This window comes from Dendropsophus ebraccatus, chromosome 14 (genome assembly GCF_027789765.1).
Source record: "Dendropsophus ebraccatus isolate aDenEbr1 chromosome 14, aDenEbr1.pat, whole genome shotgun sequence".
Classification (NCBI taxonomy): domain Eukaryota; kingdom Metazoa; phylum Chordata; class Amphibia; order Anura; family Hylidae; genus Dendropsophus; species Dendropsophus ebraccatus.
This window is the reverse complement of record NC_091467.1, coordinates 23643408-23665083: the sequence shown is the minus strand read 5'-3', so window position 1 is coordinate 23665083 and position 21676 is coordinate 23643408. Positions and strand designations below refer to the sequence as shown.

The window sequence follows — 21676 nt, the reverse complement described above, 5'->3', positions numbered from 1 at the left end:
CATCGCTCTGCCCTGACCAGCTAATAAAAGCAGTATCCGGAATAATGAAGCCTACGATGTTCCGGTAACTTCAGAAAGATCAAACATGGTGTAAAGTGAAACTGGCTCAGTTGCCCCTAGCAACCAACCAGATTCCACCTTTTATTCCTCACTCTTTGGAAAATGAAAGGTAGAATCTGATTGGTTGCTAGGGGCAACTCAGCCAGTTTCACTTTACACCATGTTTGATAAATCTTCCCCATAAGGCCCCATTCCCACTGAGGAAAGGTAGCAGAATTCCGCGACGGAATTGTCCGCCGCGGAATGCCGTTAGACTCCCATTATGAGCGGGAGGCTATGGGACGCGCGCTCCTGCTCTGTACGCGCTGAAGAATGAACATGTTCATTCTTCAGTGCGGACAGGACAGGAGTGCACGCCTCTCATAGACTCCCATTATGAGCGGGAGACTAACGGCATTCCACGGCGGACAATTCCGTCGCGGAATTCCGCTACCTTTCCTCAGTGGGAACGGGGCCTAATGCTGAATGTTAGAGGCAAATAACCTGTGGGAAAACTACAACTCCCAGCATGCCTTCACAGCCTTTGGGTCATGCTGGGATTGTAGTTTTGTTATATAGCCTTTAGGCTAAAGCCATTGCTGCCTAGGTTAACCCCTTGTCTGGCCTCACCCTAAGGACAGGCTTACAGTTTTTTTTACGGATTTTTTGGCCATGTAAAACATACCGGCAAAGGCTAATGTGGTAGAAAATATCCTGCATTACTGCAGATGGAAGGGTGCCAGGCAGACAAATACTTCAGAGCCTGCAGCGTCCGTACAATGCAGTCATGAGGCAGAGTGGAGGCCAAGCCTCGCGCCCTTGAATATTTATGTCTTCTGCTTAATACCATAAGTTTAAGCTTCTAGGAAAGTACAACTGCATGGGGTTGAGGAAGCGGTAGGATCACATGTTATGTCTACTCGTCTCTAGGAGCCATAGGAGAGTGTTTCTAAATAGAAGTAAACCCTCTAAAACAGGATTGAGGTCCTGGCAGCTTGACCACCACTGATCATAGTGTCAGAGTCCTCCTCTTGGGCTGGCTCTCTCACCTCAGCCCTCCTTTCCTTTTCTTCCCCCTTTTTGTTTCTCTCCTTTTTTCCTCTTTACCTTTGTCTTTCCTCCCCTGGTTCCACAAAAGTGATGGTACCAAGACGAGGTTTGTTTGGCCTAAGTTTGGGCAAGAATTCTAAATATAGTTATGATGGGCATCACGGGGGGTTATATGTATTGTTCTGTTATGAAGACTGATAGGTGCTTATTTATGTCAATTTTTCTGACCACTGTTATACTGCTGCGCAGTGTACCTGGGCTATCGTTGTCTGCCCACCTTGTGTGCCTATTTGCTGTTCGTTCGATTCCAAAAAATGTAATAAAATCTTATGAAAATCATAGTGTCAGAGTCCCAATGATCAGCTGTAGTGGGTGGTGCAACCTGGCAGCAAGTTTATAGTTGGCCTGCAGCGCCACCATAGGGCAAAATCAAGAATTACAGTGTTCAATCCGAGCTGTGGATGTAATGTAGGAATAGGCCAAGTTCAGCAACTCTGACTGATGAAGACTTGTCCACCCAGAGACTTTACCCAGCAGCATATGTAGTTGACAATATACAAGTCTGGCCTCCAGAAACTGAGTATACATTAAATAGGTGGTGGTGGGGGGTGTAGGAGCACAAAGTTGGGGATAGATTCGAAGCCCACATGTAAAAGTAATGCTGACTGATTGATATTGTTTTGTTTTTCAAATTCAGTGTGATCTCTGGCTAGAATTCCTATTGATTTTAAAGGGGTTATAAAAAGCATTACAAAAACAAAGCCACTCTTTCACTTTCTAAGGAGCTAGAGTGCTGTAGGCACTGACTAGCAGGAACCCCAGCCAGTCTAAAATTGATGACTTATTCTAATAGTACATTTACACGGAGTGATAATTCTCCTAAGTAACGATTTCAAAGTAACTGTGTTTAGACATTCTATCGTTTAGGGGAAGGAGGAAAAAAATAAATAAATATCTGCGATCGTTTTAAGCTTTCTGAAATAATTCTGTATTTGGAGAAATAGGTCTAATTCTTATTGGCTTGTACACGTTATGTTTTCTATTGTTTAGGTCTTGTTGTAAACTTATTAAATTTAATAAATTATGGAGGGGAAAAAAAACAAAAAAAAAAAACTTAAGCCTCTCTAACATAGGGTGAATTAGTGAAAGGGTGAATTAGTGAAATGGTGAAAGACTGTTTACACGAAAAAAATTTACACAAAAAAAAATTTTAGCGGACGATTTGAGAACATGTTGAAAGATCCCAATGAATGATTTCTCACTCGTCATTTGATCGTTCGCTGTGTTTACACGAGCTGATCACCACTCAAATGCAATAGTTTTCGAACGATAATCGGATAAGGATATTTAAGACTCCGGACACCCCTTTTAAAATTCTAATGTTAGATAGAAGAAAGCCTTACAGACTTCTCCAGCCAGCAGTCAATCCAGTCACTTAGCATAGGCAAGAGCACCACCTGGTGGTCGGTTAATAGAACACACTAGTTGAAGACAAGTCATTTATTGTCTTTACAGGGACAGTATAAACTAAGAAATCATAAGCAGCATTAGTCGCTAAAATTAAAAAAAAAAAAAAAAAAAAAAAAAAAAAAACTCGCCCATAATAAAATTACACTCTTACAAACATAAATACACTTCAAAAAGGCAGACACTGTCCAACATATTCACCATTACCTGGGCTACATCTTCTTCCAAGTCAGCTATCCACAAAGAAAGTTGCAAGAAACTATTGCAGACTGTCATAGTAGGACAGCAATGAGATCAGCCATCGGCAGAGAATGAGTGTTCTCCACTAGACTTCCGGCCGTTGTCGGTTTAAGCGGCTTTTTCACGGGTGCGGGTAGGAGGCAGCTGGAAGAGGCTGCTCAGGTTCACCTCTGGCTCTGCAGGATCCCGGAGCAGTCGCTCATTGAACAGGCCGGAGAGATTGCTCTCTATGCGGGTTTTGCTTCGGAAGCCAAGTTTCAGATTAAAGAGGCGACTTAAGTTTTCCTCCACGCAAGGCAGTGGCCGGTGGGCTCTTCTCAGCCGCCTCTTGGTGGGTTTCAGCTTAAATTTAAGCTGTGGGAGACAAGTTATGAGATTTGTATCCAAGAAATATGATTCAGCCCCACAATACGTTATACATTCTGAGTGTGATAGTCTTGTGCATCACCCAGTTCAGAACCTTCCTCTCAGCTATAGAAATTAATAGTCCCCCTTGATAAACATATCCATTAAGGGGAAGTATGGCAGCTCAATGGTTCGTGTTGGTTCACCACGACCATGGACACATGTACGGAGTTTATACGTTCTACGACACTCAAAATATTGGTCAATGAAGCCTCATTTTTATCTATACAAGAGTAGCTGAACAGAGCCGGATCCCCACGGAGAGCAATAGACTGTGCCTATACCCACCTTCAACTTTTTCCTCTCTGGATCATGTACAACAAGATGACGAAGCAAGCTTTCCTAAAAGCAGAGTAAAAAAAAAAAATTACAGAGTATTCCACAGTAGCCGCCATCTTGTAAGCCAGCATTTGCTACATACCCTCATTGCAAAAGTGCGGTCACAGTCAGCATGGTAGCAGTGGTAGGGCTGCAGACAAAGATGGATCTTGCGCACATGATGAGTCAGGTTGAAGACTGTAGTGAATGTCTTCTTACAGTCCTCTCGAGGACAGGTGTAATTGACAGGTTTAATCAGATGGGTTAGATAGTGTCTCCGCAGGGCACCCCTGTTCTTAAAGGTCTTATTGCATTTGCCACACTTTAAGTCCACTAAAGGAATTTGGAGATTGAAACAGAAACCATGTTACTTTGTATTGACAATGGAGCATTGACATTAAGAAAATTCTTAAAAGTGTTGCCGATTTCTTCCAAATAGCACCACCCCTATGTACAGGTTGTATGTGGTATTGCAGCTAGGCCCCATTCACTGCAGTGAAGCTGCAATACCAGACAGGCCATGGACAGGTGTGACCATTCTTATCCTGTCAATCAGGGGTAGGGAACCTTGGCTCTTCAGCTGTTGCAAAACTACATAGCCCATCATGCATGGACAGCCAAAACTTTAGCCATCCAGGCATGATAGGCATTGTAGTTTTGCAACAGCTGAAGAGCCAAGGTTCCCTACCCCTGGTGTAGAATTTTACAGCTGGTGGTCCAAGCTCTTGGGTGGCACATCTGCCCACAGTCATTGCCTAACTAAAGGTTGAGTCATGCACAATATGTATTACACTTACATGGATGGGTCATACGATGCTTCTGCAGGGCGGACCAGGTTGGAGCGTTGGCTTGGCATCCCTGGAAAGGGCACCTATAACCTGATCAAGCAGAGGTTACCTACTGCCAGGCAAGATCTTTAACCAATAAATCTGTTTGCTAGCATAGAGTACTCACCTGCATGGCGTCTGATATGGCCCGTGAGACCAGCTTTAGAGATGGATTTCCATTCACAGCCAGGGTGGTCACAACTATGATCCAAAGCAGAAGAGCAGACAAATTACTGGAGGTTATCCTCCTCCTGGCCTCAGTATTCACCACACAGGCCAAGGAGGACTCTCCCCATACATCTAGTACTCACCGAAACTGAGCCTCCCCGCCATGTTCTGAGAGATGTCGCTTTAAGGCTTTTTTCTTCCTGAAAGTCTTTGTACATCCCTTCACCGAGCACTGGGTGAGAGATACAGAAGACAGCTTAGAATCCAATAGCTTCTACACTTACAGGGAATGCATCACCTAGATTGTTGGTTTTACCAACTCTCCATTCCTACTCCACTGGGAAGGATATGCAAAATAGCTTGAGAAGATTGTGTTTCCTTCAAGTCAGTTTCATCTTTTAAATCAACTGGTGTCAAAACAAGGTATATAGATTTGTGAGTTACTTATTAGCTGCTGTATGTCCTGCAGGAAATGTTTTATTTTCAATCTGACACTGCTCTCTACTGACATCTCTGGCCGAGACAGGAACTCTGTCTCGGTTTTCTATAAATCCCCATCGAAAACCTCCCCTGCTCTGGACAGTTCCTGTCTCGGCCAGAGATGTCAGCAGAGAGCACTGTGTCAGACTGAAAATAAACATTTCCTGCATGACATTCAGCATCTGGGAAGACTTTAGATTTAAAAATTACTTCCATAAAAAAAAAAAAAAAAAAATTCTGACACCAGTTGATTTGAAAGAAAAATTTTGGCTGGACAATCCCTTTAAAATCTGTTTAACATAAAGACTACATTTAAATGCATCATCAAAAGAGGACCTAATCCCTTTAAGGTAACCTGCCAGCACTTTTCTGAACCACAAGCGGCTGGGATGGTCTTCACCAGTTTTGATTGGGTACAGGGAGATCTCAATCAAGGCTGGTGGGGCAGGGAGAACTCACCACACATGCGATTGAAGCCCTTAAAGGGGCAGTGCAAGAAAAAAAAAAAAAATTTAAACTAGCAATATGTTTACCCTACAGGGGCCAACGTAGTATTACATACCAACCATTTAAAGTTGATAAGCATGTAAGTAATAAATACTTGGGCTGAGCCCACCAGATCTGGTTTCAATAGGAGGAGGGGTCCAGTGTGGGCTACATAAATATGCTCTAACAAGGCATAGTCCTTAATCATATCCTTTGTCAAAGGTTCTTGTAAAGCAAGGGGTCCTCAACTACAGTCCTCAAGACCCATCAACAGGTCAGGTTTTATGGATCTCCCTAATATTTCACAGGCGATCTAGTTATACTCCTTACATCAGGTATTAACACAGGTGTTCTTTGTTCGGGATATTCTCAAAGTATGACCTGCTGGTGGTCCATAAGGACTAGAGTTCAGAATCACTGTCTTAAAGGGACACTTTCAAGCACAGTCAGATACAGCACCCCCCCCCAGTCTGTCCTAGCATTGTCACCCACTCACCTTCAGGGGGTCTGCAGCCGCATGCTTATACTTCCGGTGTCTTTTCAACAAGTCTTTGGTCACAAAAGCAGCCCGGCAGTCAGAAAAGGGACAGCTGAAACATTCAACAGAATACAGGTTTAACCTGTGATAGACACCCCATAAGATGTGTAGTATAGAGAGCGAGACTTACATGTACTTCTTCAATCCCTGGTGTTTCTGCCAGTGTCTCTGGAACTGGGTTCTATGGAAAAAGGCTTTTCCGCAGCCTGGTCTATCACAGCGCCATGGTTTCTCAGATAAGAAAAAAATGTAAAGCATTTTATCATCCACATTGAAGTTACATTACCAAATACTTTTGTGCAGAGCAAAGAGAAATACATATATCCAAAACACATATGGGTGACTTGGTGCATATATATATATATATATATATATATATATATATATATATATATATATATATATCAGATCCCACAATCCTCCTGCTCTTACCTGTCCTGAGTGTTTGGCCACATGCTCTCGCAGCTGCATCTGTTTCCTAAACTTGGCCTTGCACCCCACAGAGGGGCAGGTGAGGATGGGCTTCTTCCCCTGACTACCAGCCACTTGGTTCTGCATGTCTTCTCCTTCTGACCTGCATACACTGCCCCCTCCCAGCTCTCATGCTGCCTGTTATATGTCCGGCCTGTAGCCCAGGTGATGCATGTTCTGCCTGACAGCACTGGGGAAGCTGACGCTGTGATATCTAGCTCAGGTGCTGCCTATAAGCTCAGGGCTCCACACTGAAGGTCCTTTTACACGGAACAATTTATCGTTCGTTTTTTGCACGATAACGATCGAATTCGAACGATAATCGTACGTGTAAACGCAGCGAACAATCAAACGACGAGCGAGAAATTGTTCATTTTGATCTTTCAACATGTTCTCAAATTATCGTTGGTCGTTTGCAAAAAATTCGCAGATCGTTCCGTGTAAACATTCTTTCAACAATTTCACCTATGTGTGAGATAGGCTTAAGCGATCGCAAAACGATCGCATAACGATTTTTTCGTACGATGTATCATTCCGTCTAAACGCTGATCGTTGTAAAAAAAACATCGTTCATGCGATCAGGCAAATTATCGCTCCGTGTAAAAGTACCATAAGGGTGCATGCACACTACGGAATACACGCATAAAGGCCGCTGCAGATTCCGTCGCTGGCCCCTGCTCGCGGCAGCACGCATCTCCGCCCGTGCCATAAACGCCATTTTATGACAGGGCCAATTCTTTCGACGGACGGCGGAATCCATCTGTGCTTAGAATGGAGTCTATGGCACAGGCGGAGCTCGCGAGCAGGGGCCAGCGACGGAATACGCAGCGACCTTTACGCATGTATTCCATAGTGTACATGCACCCATAGGGGGAATTAGGCTGGGTTCACACTGCATTTTTTTCATCCATTTTTGCAAAAATTCATTTTTCCATTGACTTCCATTATAGAAAAAAAACAAACGGCTCAAAACGCCTCCTTTTTTTTTTTAACATTCACAAAAATAAGGTCAAGTACATTTTTATGTTAAACAAAAAACTGATACGTTTTGATCCTTTTTTCTTATAAAGGAAGTCAATGGAAAAACGGATCAAAACAGATACACACAATTGCATCCACTTTTCCATCCATTTTTTGCAGACACAGATGAAAAAATTGATTGCAAAAATGTAGTGTGAACCCAGTCTTTAAGGCCCTATTCCACCAACAGATCTGATGACAGATTATCTGCCAAAGATTTGAAGCCAAACCCAGGAACAGACTATAATCAGAGAACAGGTCATAAAGGAAAGACTGAGATTTCTCCTCTTTTCAAATCCACTCCTGGGTTTGGCTTCAAATCTTTGGCAGATAATTTGTGGTCAGATCTGTTGGTGAAATAGGGCCTTTACTTAGGCTGCATTCTCATGTCCCTTGTTCTATCTGTGAAACACGGACGACATGGTAGTTGAATGCACGTGGACTGTTTCCTCGGATGGCAAGATGTAACAACATCATGCTGGCAGCAGGGAGACTCTTTGAATCGCCGCCCGCAGCGCTGTAATGACAGTGCCGCAAGGCGATCCAAAGAGTATGCCCACTGCTGACATGATGTTGTTACGCCATCCGAGGAAACAGTCCACGTGCATTCAACTACCATGTCGTCCGTGTTTCGCAGATAGGACAAGGGACATAAGAATGCAGTCTCAGGCTACATTCACACGTAAAGTATCTGCAGTGGATTTCTCGCTGCATATTCACAGCGAAATCCGCTGCGGATACTTGCCTATTCACTTCAATGGGCTGACATACTCGCAGTGGGATTGTCATCCCGCTGCGAGTATGTCAAACTCAGCGCCATTAACCCCTGCGGCCTGGGAACATACTGTACTGTGTCTCCGCTCCGGCTTGCCTCGGGGGGATCCCTGCGTTTTCAAATCAGTAAGCTGCCCCTCTGCAGGACACTGATTGGCTTACCGCTGGGAACCTCCCACTTAATGGTGCTGAGTTTGACATACTTGCAGCGGGATGACAATGCGGATACGTTACGTGTGAATCTAGCCTTAGGGTATGTTCACACTTAGGAATCCGGGCGGATCACCCCCTGCAGATTCCGACGCTCACGGACGTGCGCATCTCCATCCGTGCCATAGACTCCCTTCTATGGTCGGGCGGATCCTGCTGTCCATCCAAAGGATGAACCTGTGGAACCTGAGCAGCGGAATCCACAGGGGGTGATCCGCCCAGATTTCTCAGTGTAAACATACCCTAAGGGTAGCTTCACACGTACTGGATTTGCAGCGGATTTCACGCTGCGAGATTGCAGCGAAATCCGCTGCAGATCCTGGTAGTGTGAAGTTGAATGGGTCACATACCTGCAGCGGAATGAAAATTCCGTTGCCAGTATGTGACCCAGCCCCTTTAGGGTACAAACACACACAGCAGATACGCAGCAGATTTGATGCTGTGTTCAGTTATTTTGATCTAATCTGCTGCGTATCGCAGCAGTAAATACGCAGCGTATAAGCCGTGTGTGTTTGTACCCTTAACCCGCAGCCGCCTGCAGCCCCTGGCCCAGATCAAACATTACTCGCTCGTCCCCGCGGCTGTGTGTGAGGCTCCCCTCGCTCCCCATCAGCCAATCAGTGCACGGCAACACTGATTGGCTGATGGGGGCCAGGAGCTTCACACACAGCCGTGGTGCTGAGCAGGTAATGTATGCTCTGGGCCAGGGGCTGCAGGCGGTGGGGGGTTAAAGGGGTCGGCTTACATATCTGCAGTGGAATAGAAATTCCGCTTTGGATATGTAACCCCATTGACCTTCACACTACATAGATCTGCAGCGGATTCCGCTGCAAACTCGCAGCGTGAAATCCGCTGCAGATCCGGACGTGTGAAGCTACCCTTAGGGTGCCTTCACACACACTGGATCTGCAGCAGATCCGCCGTAGATTTGATGGTACAGATTTGATGCTGTATTCAGTTATTTAGATCAAATCAGCTGCGGATCCACTGCGGTTCTGCAGCAGAAAATCCGCTGCGATTCTGTGTGTGTGTGAAGCTGCCCTTAGGGTATGTTCCCACACAGTATTTTTGCTTAGTATTTTGCAGCCAAAACATGGAGTGGATTGTAAACACAGAAAGGTTCTTTTCACATTGTTTTAAAATAACATCCACTAAATTTCACCAGTGTGTGAACATAGCCTTTCTGTGTTTTCCACCCCTGGTTTTTGCAAAAATACCGAGTGGGAACATAGCCTAACATTGCATTTTTTTTTGTAAATGTTTCTTTGTCGAAGTTTTTTATTTTTTTTCTGTATACAGAAATATGGACAACTGTGTTTTTGGTAGCCAACAAAAAACAAATTACGGCATACAGCAGCATCTGTTTAAGGTATATGTCCTTTCCAGCAGATTACTTTTATTATTTCCAACAAATGTATACATTAAACATACACAAAAAACTGTTTGAACTCTGACAGGGGCTAGGTGTACACTGTGCCAGAGGCTCCAGAGCTTCCATCACAGTATCTGTTTGGCACTGCTAAATGGAGCCAATCAGATTGCTGCCCCAATGGACATGAATGTAGCCCAACAAACCACATTGTCTCTAAGGGCCCTATTCCACAGGAACGATAATCTGCTGAATCGGCCCGATGCGGCCGATTATCGCTCGGTGGAATAGAGAGAACGATCAGCCGATGATCGTGTCAATCGTGTTAATGGAAGTAAATTACAAACCTCTGGCACCAGTCGATTTGAAAGAAAAAGGTTTTTGGTGAACAACCCTTTTAAATATTTGCACTGTTGTTCTGACAGTTCCGAGGGACCGGTCCACAGTATACAGTCTGTGCATGGCGTATATTGTAAAGGTGTGAGTGGCCACTTAGGGCTGTATTACACGACCCAACATTATACTGTAAAGTGAGCGCCGATTTGCTAGTTCAGCGCTTGCTTACTGAGCCCATACACAGCTCAACTGTCATGCTGTGTGTATGTATATATATATATATATATATATATATATATATATATATATATATATATATACACACACACACACACTCACTGGCCACTTTGTACTCACTGGTACACCTGTCCAACTGCACGTTACCACTTAATTTCTAATCAGCCAATCACATGGCAGCAACATGTAGACATGGTCAAGACAATCTCCTGCAGTTCAAACCGAGCATCAGTATGGGGAAGAAAGGTGATTTGAGGGCCTTTGAATGTGGCATGGTTGTTGGTGCCAGAAGGGCTGGTCTGAGTATTTCAGAAACTGCTGATCTACTGGGATTTTCACGCACAACCATCTCTAGGGTTTACAGAGAATGGTCCGAAAAAGAAAAAACATCCAGTGTGCGGCAGTTCTGTGGGCGGAAATGCCTTGTTGATGCCAGAGGTCAGAGGAGAATGGGCAGACTGGTTCGAGCTGATAGAAAGGCAACAGTGACTCAAATAGCCAACCGTTACAACCAAGGTAGACAGAAAAGCATCTCTGAACGCACAGTACGTCCAACTTTGAGGCAGATGGGCTACAGCAGCAGAAGACCACACCGGGTGCCACTCCTTTCAGCTAAGAACAGGAAACTGAGGCTACAATTTGCACAAGCTCATCGAAATTGGACAGTAGAAGATTGGAAAAACGTTGCCTGGTCTGATGAGTCTCGATTTCTGCTGCGACATTCGGATGGTAGGGTCAGAATTTGGCGTCAACAACATGAAAGCATGGATCCATCCTGCCTTGTATCAACGGTTCAGGCTGGTGGTGGTGGTGTCATGGTGTGGGGAATATTTTCTTGGCACTCTTTGGGCCCTTTGGTACCAATTGAGCATCGTTGCAACGCCACAGCCTACCTGAGTATTGTTGCTGACCATGTCCATCCCTTTATGACCACAATGGACCCAACATCTGATGGCTACTTTCAGCAGGATAATGCGCCATGTCATAAAGCTAGAATCATCTCAGACTGGTTTCTTGAACATGACAATGAGTTCACTGTACTCAAATGGCCTCCACAGGCACCAGATCTCAATCCAATAGAGCATCTTTGGGATGTGGTGGAACAGGAGATTCGCATCATGGATGTGCAGCCGACAAATCTGCGGCAACTGTGTGATGCCATCATGTCAATATGGACCAAAATCTTCCAGCACCTTGTTGTATCTATGCCACCAAGAATTGAGGCAGTTCTGAAGGCAAAAGGGGGTCCTACCCGTTACTAGCATGGTGTACCTAATAAAGTGGCCAAAGTGAGACAAAATAAAATCTTTAAATTAAAAAAACATATCGGGGACGATGTATTAGAAATGCAGTATGATGTAACAATGGGGGTGGCTCTATGGACAGGAGTTATGTATGACGGGACAGGTAGAGCTGATGTAATCAGGTTCAATAATCAGTGTCTGTACATAATTACAAGTGACCTATATAGGTTTTGTGCGTGATACAACAGTGCCCTTGAGAAAGTGTCAGGTTCAGGTTGTGTCAGGGACGAAACGCATGGGTTTAGTGGACCCAGACATGGATCGCTTCATGTTGGTGATATTTACTTTGGATAACTTTATTTTTTGATGCACCTCTTTGCCATTTCTTGTTTTGTGTCTGCTTACATTTTTCATTGCCTTATATTTTTTCTAGTTATCAGACTTTAAGGTTTATTATATGGCATGTCTTGTTCTGTTTTTTTTGGAGTTCTGATATACTCATGCCATTAGGGTTGAGCATTCTAATATTTTGGTAGTATCTTGTCTTCTATATTGTTATATTCCACCAATTACAAGCATCCATAGGCATTCTGCAGTGAATGGGATGCTAATGTATACTGCGGCAGACAGCAGTGACCCCAAATAAGTCACCCATTGACACCATTCATGCTGTATAATCTAATGTAATAAGTCTCAGTAGCACAGCAGAACACACTATTGAGGCCCCCTAAGCTAGCATATATGGCTTGAACAGAGTCCCTAGTTTAAGCCATTGGAATGACTAGGGCCCAGTGCTGTTTGCCATAGTATATACCAGCATGCCGATCTCAGCAGGATGCACATAGATACATGTGATAGGCAGACAAATCACACTGTGAACCATTAAATTATCTCTCCTCTCTTCCCAATATACATGAACTTTTGGCTTATTACTTCCAGAACAAAAGGGTTGGGTGCCGGTAAAATCATGTGTGCACAACTTAAAATGAATACAGTTACTTTTCAGGACAGTTGCACTAAAGCATGCTGGCCCAGATTTACTACAATAGTCAGGTTTTTAAAATTCATACATAACGGTTATAGAAGCTCATCCCTCTAGATTTTTAGGTCTGGCAGTTCTTGTGTATTTGGCTGGTTTTCCACTACTTGCACCAGCGAAAACTTACCACTTTAAAGTCGGTCAGCTATGAGCAATGTAGGTTCACCAAAAACTAGTAGAAGTTTCATCATCAGGTGGTATAGACTGATCCCTCACTGGTCAGGGCCTGAACACCCAATGATCAAAACTTTTGACATGTCCCTAGCTTATTCTTCAGAGGTCTTTTCTTAAATGAAAACTTTAACTGGATTTTTTTTTTAAAGGGGAACTATTAGAAAGTTAGATTCGTAGAATTCACAGATAGTTCACCTTTAACATAACCACTTTATCCTCTGACCCCATTTTCACTAAGCTCTATAATGTCTGTTCCAGACTTTGGTTCCAGTGCAGAAAACAGAACAGAAGCTCTTGACAGGTTTTTCTGGATGACAATGAAATGCTCCTACAGTGGCACCTCTACATTTAGTGTACCTGTAGGCCAGAAATTACAGGGGTACCCTACATACAGTCACCACCCATTGTGACCATTCTGTTTATCACACTCTGTCAGCACCATGATTTGACCATGCCAGTGATGCAAACATAACTCCCGGGATACAGAGATTTTGTTAAGCATCAGTAGCATAGCTTTATAGGGTTACCAGGTGCTATGTGAACATAACAGGGATAAATTAATGTCTCAACAAGTATGCATAAAGTAGCCGGCTCACCTCTGCCTCCTACGAGTGCCCACATCTGTATCCAATCAGCGAACAAGGAAGAAAGCGATGGATCCAGCATGCAATAAGACTTGTAAACTATATTCCAAAAGTTTAAAATTCGGCAGGACCGCATTCAGACTCCACCAGCTACACCTCTACGCATTCTGGGTGCATGCGCCCTGTCAGATGTATTCTGTTAACCCCTTAGTTATACACATACCACAAATATTCATTAGTAATGCAAGTACAAGGGGTTAACAGAGTACGTCAGAGTACACGCACCTGAAACGTGTAGAGGGGTAGCTGTTATGGTGTGTTTACAGAGATTTTTTTGACAGATTTCTGAAGCCAAAGCCAGGAATAGACTATAAACAGGGTGCAGGTCATAAAGGAAAGACTGAGATTCCCTGTCTTTTCAAGTCCATTCCTGACTTTGGCTTCCAAAATTGGTCAGATAAATTTGCCTGTGTAAATGCACCATTAGAGTCTGAATGGTGTTCTGCCAAATTTTAAGCTTTTGGACTAAAGTTGACAAGTTTTATTGAACGCTGGATCCATCGCTTTCCTTCTTGCTCTTCATAGATTTATGTCCCAATTGAGTTTTAAGCACACCGCGTAAGGAACCCTCAGGAGGTATGGTGAGTGCACCTGCATGTGCTCCCATGTTCCTGTCCGATTCATGCAAACTACTTTACTTAGTAGTTTAAAATTTCCAAAAATTAAGGGGTTTTCTATGACTTTACTATTGACGGCTTATCTTAAGGAAAGGCCACCAATCTCCACATCCTGAAAAACCTTGAGTTTCATTAGACTTATTTTCTATGATTTCACCATTTCTTGAAGTGATACATTAGTAAGATATGCTATGGAACCACCACTGCAGTGTCCGCCCAAGCACCCACAGTGCACAACTCTATTCAAGTTAATGGGGTCAACTGTAGTCCCCTGCTTAACATGAGAGGACTAGCATACAGAGTAAAACACTGCGGTGGCTCTACACACTCAGGACTGGTGATATTAGACCCCCCCCCACTATTAATTCGATAGCATATCCTAGTGATATGCCATTACCTGACAAGATGGAAATACCCATCTGATGACTCTGAAGACCAAGGCCAGTGTTGTATTAGCAAAACTCCCCCATTATTCCCATCATGCCTACACAGTTAAAAGGTGTCCAAGCATAACTGGAATAGTAGTTTTGCAACAGTTGTGCCAACTATATCGGAATCTAACAAATTCCCTCTGTAAATGGAGGTGAAGTTGTGTAAACCACATGGAGACCACACACTGGAGGGTAGAGGATGGTTTATTGAGCTTGCACAGGGCAGTACTCGTATATACACGTTACGGGTAGAGCACAAAGTTGGGGATAGATTCGAAGCCCACATGTAAAAGTAATGCTGACTGATTGATATTGTTTTGTTTTTCAAATTCAGTGTGATCTCTGGCTAGAATTCCTATTGATTTTAAAGGGGTTATAAAAAGCATTACAAAAACAAAGCCACTCTTTCACTTTCTAAGGAGCTAGAGTGCTGTAGGCACTGACTAGCAGGAACCCCAGCCAGTCTAAAATTGATGACTTATTCTAATAGTACATTTACACGGAGTGATAATTCTCCTAAGTAACGATTTCAAAGTAACTGTGTTTAGACATTCTATCGTTTAGGGGAAGGAGGAAAAAAATAAATAAATATCTGCGATCGTTTTAAGCTTTCTGAAATAATTCTGTATTTGGAGAAATAGGTCTAATTCTTATTGGCTTGTACACGTTATGTTTTCTATTGTTTAGGTCTTGTTGTAAACTTATTAAATTTAATAAATTATGGAGGGGAAAAAAAAAAAAAAAAAAAAAACTTAAGCCTCTCTAACATAGGGTGAATTAGTGAAAGGGTGAATTAGTGAAATGGTGAAAGACTGTTTACACGAAAAAAATTTACACAAAAAAAAAATTTTAGCGGACGATTTGAGAACATGTTGAAAGATCCCAATGAATGATTTCTCACTCGTCATTTGATCGTTCGCTGTGTTTACACGAGCTGATCACCACTCAAATGCAATAGTTTTCGAACGATAATCGGATAAGGATATTTAAGACTCCGGACACCCCTTTTAAAATTCTAATGTTAGATAGAAGAAAGCCTTACAGACTTCTCCAGCCAGCAGTCAATCCAGTCACTTAGCATAGGCAAGAGCACCACCTGGTGGTCGGTTAATAGAACACACTAGTTGAAGACAAGTCATTTATTGTCTTTACAGGGACAGTATAAACTAAGAAATCATAAGCAGCATTAGTCGCTAAAATTAAAAAAAAAAAAAAAAAAAAAACTCGCCCATAATAAAATTACACTCTTACAAACATAAATACACTTCAAAAAGGCAGACACTGTCCAACATATTCACCATTACCTGGGCTACATCTTCTTCCAAGTCAGCTATCCACAAAGAAAGTTGCAAGAAACTATTGCAGACTGTCATAGTAGGACAGCAATGAGATCAGCCATCGGCAGAGAATGAGTGTTCTCCACTAGACTTCCGGCCGTTGTCGGTTTAAGCGGCTTTTTCACGGGTGCGGGTAGGAGGCAGCTGGAAGAGGCTGCTCAGGTTCACCTCTGGCTCTGCAGGATCCCGGAGCAGTCGCTCATTGAACAGGCCGGAGAGATTGCTCTCTATGCGGGTTTTGCTTCGGAAGCCAAGTTTCAGATTAAAGAGGCGACTTAAGTTTTCCTCCACGCAAGGCAGTGGCCGGTGGGCTCTTCTCAGCCGCCTCTTGGTGGGTTTCAGCTTAAATTTAAGCTGTGGGAGACAAGTTATGAGATTTGTATCCAAGAAATATGATTCAGCCCCACAATACATTATACATTCTGAGTGTGATAGTCTTGTGCATCACCCAGTTCAGAACCTTCCTCTCAGCTATAGAAATTAATAGTCCCCCTTGATAAACATATCCATTAAGGGGAAGTATGGCAGCTCAATGGTTCGTGTTGGTTCACCACGACCATGGACACATGTACGGAGTTTATACGTTCTACGACACTCAAAATATTGGTCAATGAAGCCTCATTTTTATCTATACAAGAGTAGCTGAACAGAGCCGGATCCCCACGGAGAGCAATAGACTGTGCCTATACCCACCTTCAACTTTTTCCTCTCTGGATCATGTACAACAAGATGACGAAGCAAGCTTTCCTAAAAGCAGAGTAAAAAAAAAAAATTACAGAGTATTCCACAGTAGCCGCCATCTTGTAAGCCAGCATTTGCTACATACCCTCATTGCAAAAGTGCGGTCACAGTCAGCATGGTAGCAGTGGTAGGGCTGCAGACAAAGATGGATCTTGCGCACATGATGAGTCAGGTTGAAGACTGTAGTGAATGTCTTCTTACAGTCCTCTCGAGGACAGGTGTAATTGACAGGTTTAATCAGATGGGTTAGATTGTGTCTCCGCAGGGCACCCCTGTTCTTAAAGGTCTTATTGCATTTGCCACACTTTAAGTCCACTAAAGGAATTTGGAGATTGAAACAGAAACCATGTTACTTTGTATTGACAATGGAGCATTGACATTAAGAAAATTCTTAAAAGTGTTGCCGATTTCTTCCAAATAGCACCACCCCTATGTACAGGTTGTATGTGGTATTGCAGCTAGGCCCCATTCACTGCAGTGAAGCTGCAATACCAGACAGGCCATGGACAGGTGTGACCATTCTTATCCTGTCAATCAGGGGTAGGGAACCTTGGCTCTTCAGCTGTTGCAAAACTACATAGCCCATCATGCATGGACAGCCAAAACTTTAGCCATCCAGGCATGATAGGCATTGTAGTTTTGCAACAGCTGAAGAGCCAAGGTTCCCTACCCCTGGTGTAGAATTTTACAGCTGGTGGTCCAAGCTCTTGGGTGGCACATCTGCCCACAGTCATTGCCTAACTAAAGGTTGAGTCATGCACAATATGTATTACACTTACATGGATGGGTCATACGATGCTTCTGCAGGGCGGACCAGGTTGGAGCGTTGGCTTGGCATCCCTGGAAAGGGCACCTATAACCTGATCAAGCAGAGGTTACCTACTGCCAGGCAAGATCTTTAACCAATAAATCTGTTTGCTAGCATAGAGTACTCACCTGCATGGCGTCTGATATGGCCCGTGAGACCAGCTTTAGAGATGGATTTCCATTCACAGCCAGGGTGGTCACAACTATGATCCAAAGCAGAAGAGCAGACAAATTACTGGAGGTTATCCTCCTCCTGGCCTCAGTATTCACCACACAGGCCAAGGAGGACTCTCCCCATACATCTAGTACTCACCGAAACTGAGCCTCCCCGCCATGTTCTGAGAGATGTCGCTTTAAGGCTTTTTTCTTCCTGAAAGTCTTTGTACATCCCTTCACCGAGCACTGGGTGAGAGATACAGAAGACAGCTTAGAATCCAATAGCTTCTACACTTACAGGGAATGCATCACCTAGATTGTTGGTTTTACCAACTCTCCATTCCTACTCCACTGGGAAGGATATGCAAAATAGCTTGAGAAGATTGTGTTTCCTTCAAGTCAGTTTCATCTTTTAAATCAACTGGTGTCAAAACAAGGTATATAGATTTGTGAGTTACTTATTAGCTGCTGTATGTCCTGCAGGAAATGTTTTATTTTCAATCTGACACTGCTCTCTACTGACATCTCTGGCCGAGACAGGAACTCTGTCTCGGTTTTCTATAAATCCCCATCGAAAACCTCCCCTGCTCTGGACAGTTCCTGTCTCGGCCAGAGATGTCAGCAGAGAGCACTGTGTCAGACTGAAAATAAACATTTCCTGCATGACATTCAGCATCTGGGAAGACTTTAGATTTAAAAATTACTTCCATAAAAAAAAAAAAAAAAAATTCTGACACCAGTTGATTTGAAAGAAAAATTTTGGCTGGACAATCCCTTTAAAATCTGTTTAACATAAAGACTACATTTAAATGCATCATCAAAAGAGGACCTAATCCCTTTAAGGTAACCTGCCAGCACTTTTCTGAACCACAAGCGGCTGGGATGGTCTTCACCAGTTTTGATTGGGTACAGGGAGATCTCAATCAAGGCTGGTGGGGCAGGGAGAACTCACCACACATGCGATTGAAGCCCTTAAAGGGGCAGTGCAAGAAAAAAAAAAAAAATTTAAACTAGCAATATGTTTACCCTACAGGGGCCAACGTAGTATTACATACCAACCATTTAAAGTTGATAAGCATGTAAGTAATAAATACTTGGGCTGAGCCCACCAGATCTGGTTTCAATAGGAGGAGGGGTCCAGTGTGGGCTACATAAATATGCTCTAACAAGGCATAGTCCTTAATCATATCCTTTGTCAAAGGTTCTTGTAAAGCAAGGGGTCCTCAACTACAGTCCTCAAGACCCATCAACAGGTCAGGTTTTATGGATCTCCCTAATATTTCACAGGCGATCTAGTTATACTCCTTACATCAGGTATTAACACAGGTGTTCTTTGTTCGGGATATTCTCAAAGTATGACCTGCTGGTGGTCCATAAGGACTAGAGTTCAGAATCACTGTCTTAAAGGGACACTTTCAAGCACAGTCAGATACAGCACCCCCCCCCCAGTCTGTCCTAGCATTGTCACCCACTCACCTTCAGGGGGTCTGCAGCCGCATGCTTATACTTCCGGTGTCTTTTCAACAAGTCTTTGGTCACAAAAGCAGCCCGGCAGTCAGAAAAGGGACAGCTGAAACATTCAACAGAATACAGGTTTAACCTGTGATAGACACCCCATAAGATGTGTAGTATAGAGAGCGAGACTTACATGTACTTCTTCAATCCCTGGTGTTTCTGCCAGTGTCTCTGGAACTGGGTTCTATGGAAAAAGGCTTTTCCGCAGCCTGGTCTATCACAGCGCCATGGTTTCTCAGATAAGAAAAAAATGTAAAGCATTTTATCATCCACATTGAAGTTACATTACCAAATACTTTTGTGCAGAGCAAAGAGAAATACATATATCCAAAACACATATGGGTGACTTGGTGCATATATATATATATATATATATATATATATATATATATATATATATATCAGATCCCACAATCCTCCTGCTCTTACCTGTCCTGAGTGTTTGGCCACATGCTCTCGCAGCTGCATCTGTTTCCTAAACTTGGCCTTGCACCCCACAGAGGGGCAGGTGAGGATGGGCTTCTTCCCCTGACTACCAGCCACTTGGTTCTGCATGTCTTCTCCTTCTGACCTGCATACACTGCCCCCTCCCAGCTCTCATGCTGCCTGTTATATGTCCGGCCTGTAGCCCAGGTGATGCATGTTCTGCCTGACAGCACTGGGGAAGCTGACGCTGTGATATCTAGCTCAGGTGCTGCCTATAAGCTCAGGGCTCCACACTGAAGGTCCTTTTACACGGAACAATTTATCGTTCGTTTTTTGCACGATAACGATCGAATTCGAACGATAATCGTACGTGTAAACGCAGCGAACAATCAAACGACGAGCGAGAAATTGTTCATTTTGATCTTTCAACATGTTCTCAAATTATCGTTGGTCGTTTGCAAAAAATTCGCAGATCGTTCCGTGTAAACATTCTTTCAACAATTTCACCTATGTGTGAGATAGGCTTAAGCGATCGCAAAACGATCGCATAACGATTTTTTCGTACGATGTATCATTCCGTCTAAACGCTGATCGTTGTAAAAAAAACATCGTTCATGCGATCAGGCAAATTATCGCTCCGTGTAAAAGTACCATAAGGGTGCATGCACACTACGGAATACACGCATAAAGGCCGCTGCAGATTCCGTCGCTGGCCCCTGCTCGCGGCAGCACGCATCTCCGCCCGTGCCATAAACGCCATTTTATGGCAGGGCCAATTCTTTCGACGGACGGCGGAATCCATCTGTGCTTAGAATGGAGTCTATGGCACAGGCGGAGCTCGCGAGCAGGGGCCAGCGACGGAATACGCAGCGACCTTTACGCATGTATTCCATAGTGTACATGCACCCATAGGGGGAATTAGGCTGGGTTCACACTGCATTTTTTTCATCCATTTTTGCAAAAATTCATTTTTCCATTGACTTCCATTATAGAAAAAAAACAAACGGCTCAAAACGCCTCCTTTTTTTTTTTTAACATTCACAAAAATAAGGTCAAGTACATTTTTATGTTAAACAAAAAACTGATACGTTTTGATCCTTTTTTCTTATAAAGGAAGTCAATGGAAAAACGGATCAAAACAGATACACACAATTGCATCCACTTTTCCATCCATTTTTTGCAGACACAGATGAAAAAATTGATTGCAAAAATGTAGTGTGAACCCAGTCTTTAAGGCCCTATTCCACCAACAGATCTGATGACAGATTATCTGCCAAAGATTTGAAGCCAAACCCAGGAACAGACTATAATCAGAGAACAGGTCATAAAGGAAAGACTGAGATTTCTCCTCTTTTCAAATCCACTCCTGGGTTTGGCTTCAAATCTTTGGCAGATAATTTGTGGTCAGATCTGTTGGTGAAATAGGGCCTTTACTTAGGCTGCATTCTCATGTCCCTTGTTCTATCTGTGAAACACGGACGACATGGTAGTTGAATGCACGTGGACTGTTTCCTCGGATGGCAAGATGTAACAACATCATGCTGGCAGCAGGGAGACTCTTTGAATCGCCGCCCGCAGCGCTGTAATGACAGTGCCGCAAGGCGATCCAAAGAGTATGCCCACTGCTGACATGATGTTGTTACGCCATCCGAGGAAACAGTCCACGTGCATTCAACTACCATGTCGTCCGTGTTTCGCAGATAGGACAAGGGACATAAGAATGCAGTCTCAGGCTACATTCACACGTAAAGTATCTGCAGTGGATTTCTCGCTGCATATTCACAGCGAAATCCGCTGCGGATACTTGCCTATTCACTTCAATGGGCTGACATACTCGCAGTGGGATTGTCATCCCGCTGCGAGTATGTCAAACTCAGCGCCATTAACCCCTGCGGCCTGGGAACATACTGTACTGTGTCTCCGCTCCGGCTTGCCTCGGGGGGATCCCTGCGTTTTCAAATCAGTAAGCTGCCCCTCTGCAGGACACTGATTGGCTTACCGCTGGGAACCTCCCACTTAATGGTGCTGAGTTTGACATACTTGCAGCGGGATGACAATGCGGATACGTTACGTGTGAATCTAGCCTTAGGGTATGTTCACACTTAGGAAT

The 21676-nt window shown here is 43.6% G+C and overlaps 2 protein-coding genes across 2 annotated transcripts; both read right to left on the bottom strand.

Annotated features, from left to right (window-relative positions):
• Positions 1-2904: 2904 nt before the first annotated feature.
• Positions 2905-6576, bottom strand: LOC138771834 (P43 5S RNA-binding protein-like). Its single transcript, XM_069951841.1, has 9 exons — positions 6451-6576; positions 6149-6249; positions 5977-6070; positions 4658-4746; positions 4474-4547; positions 4317-4397; positions 3623-3852; positions 3490-3543; positions 2905-3150 (listed from the first exon to the last, which is right to left on the bottom strand). The coding sequence occupies exons 1-9, from the start codon at positions 6574-6576 to the stop codon at positions 2905-2907; spliced, it is 1095 nt and encodes a 364-aa protein (XP_069807942.1).
• A 9453-nt stretch (positions 6577-16029) lies between these two features.
• Positions 16030-19695, bottom strand: LOC138771833 (P43 5S RNA-binding protein-like). Its single transcript, XM_069951840.1, has 9 exons — positions 19570-19695; positions 19274-19374; positions 19102-19195; positions 17783-17871; positions 17599-17672; positions 17442-17522; positions 16748-16977; positions 16615-16668; positions 16030-16275 (listed from the first exon to the last, which is right to left on the bottom strand). The coding sequence occupies exons 1-9, from the start codon at positions 19693-19695 to the stop codon at positions 16030-16032; spliced, it is 1095 nt and encodes a 364-aa protein (XP_069807941.1).
• Positions 19696-21676: the final 1981 nt, after the last annotated feature.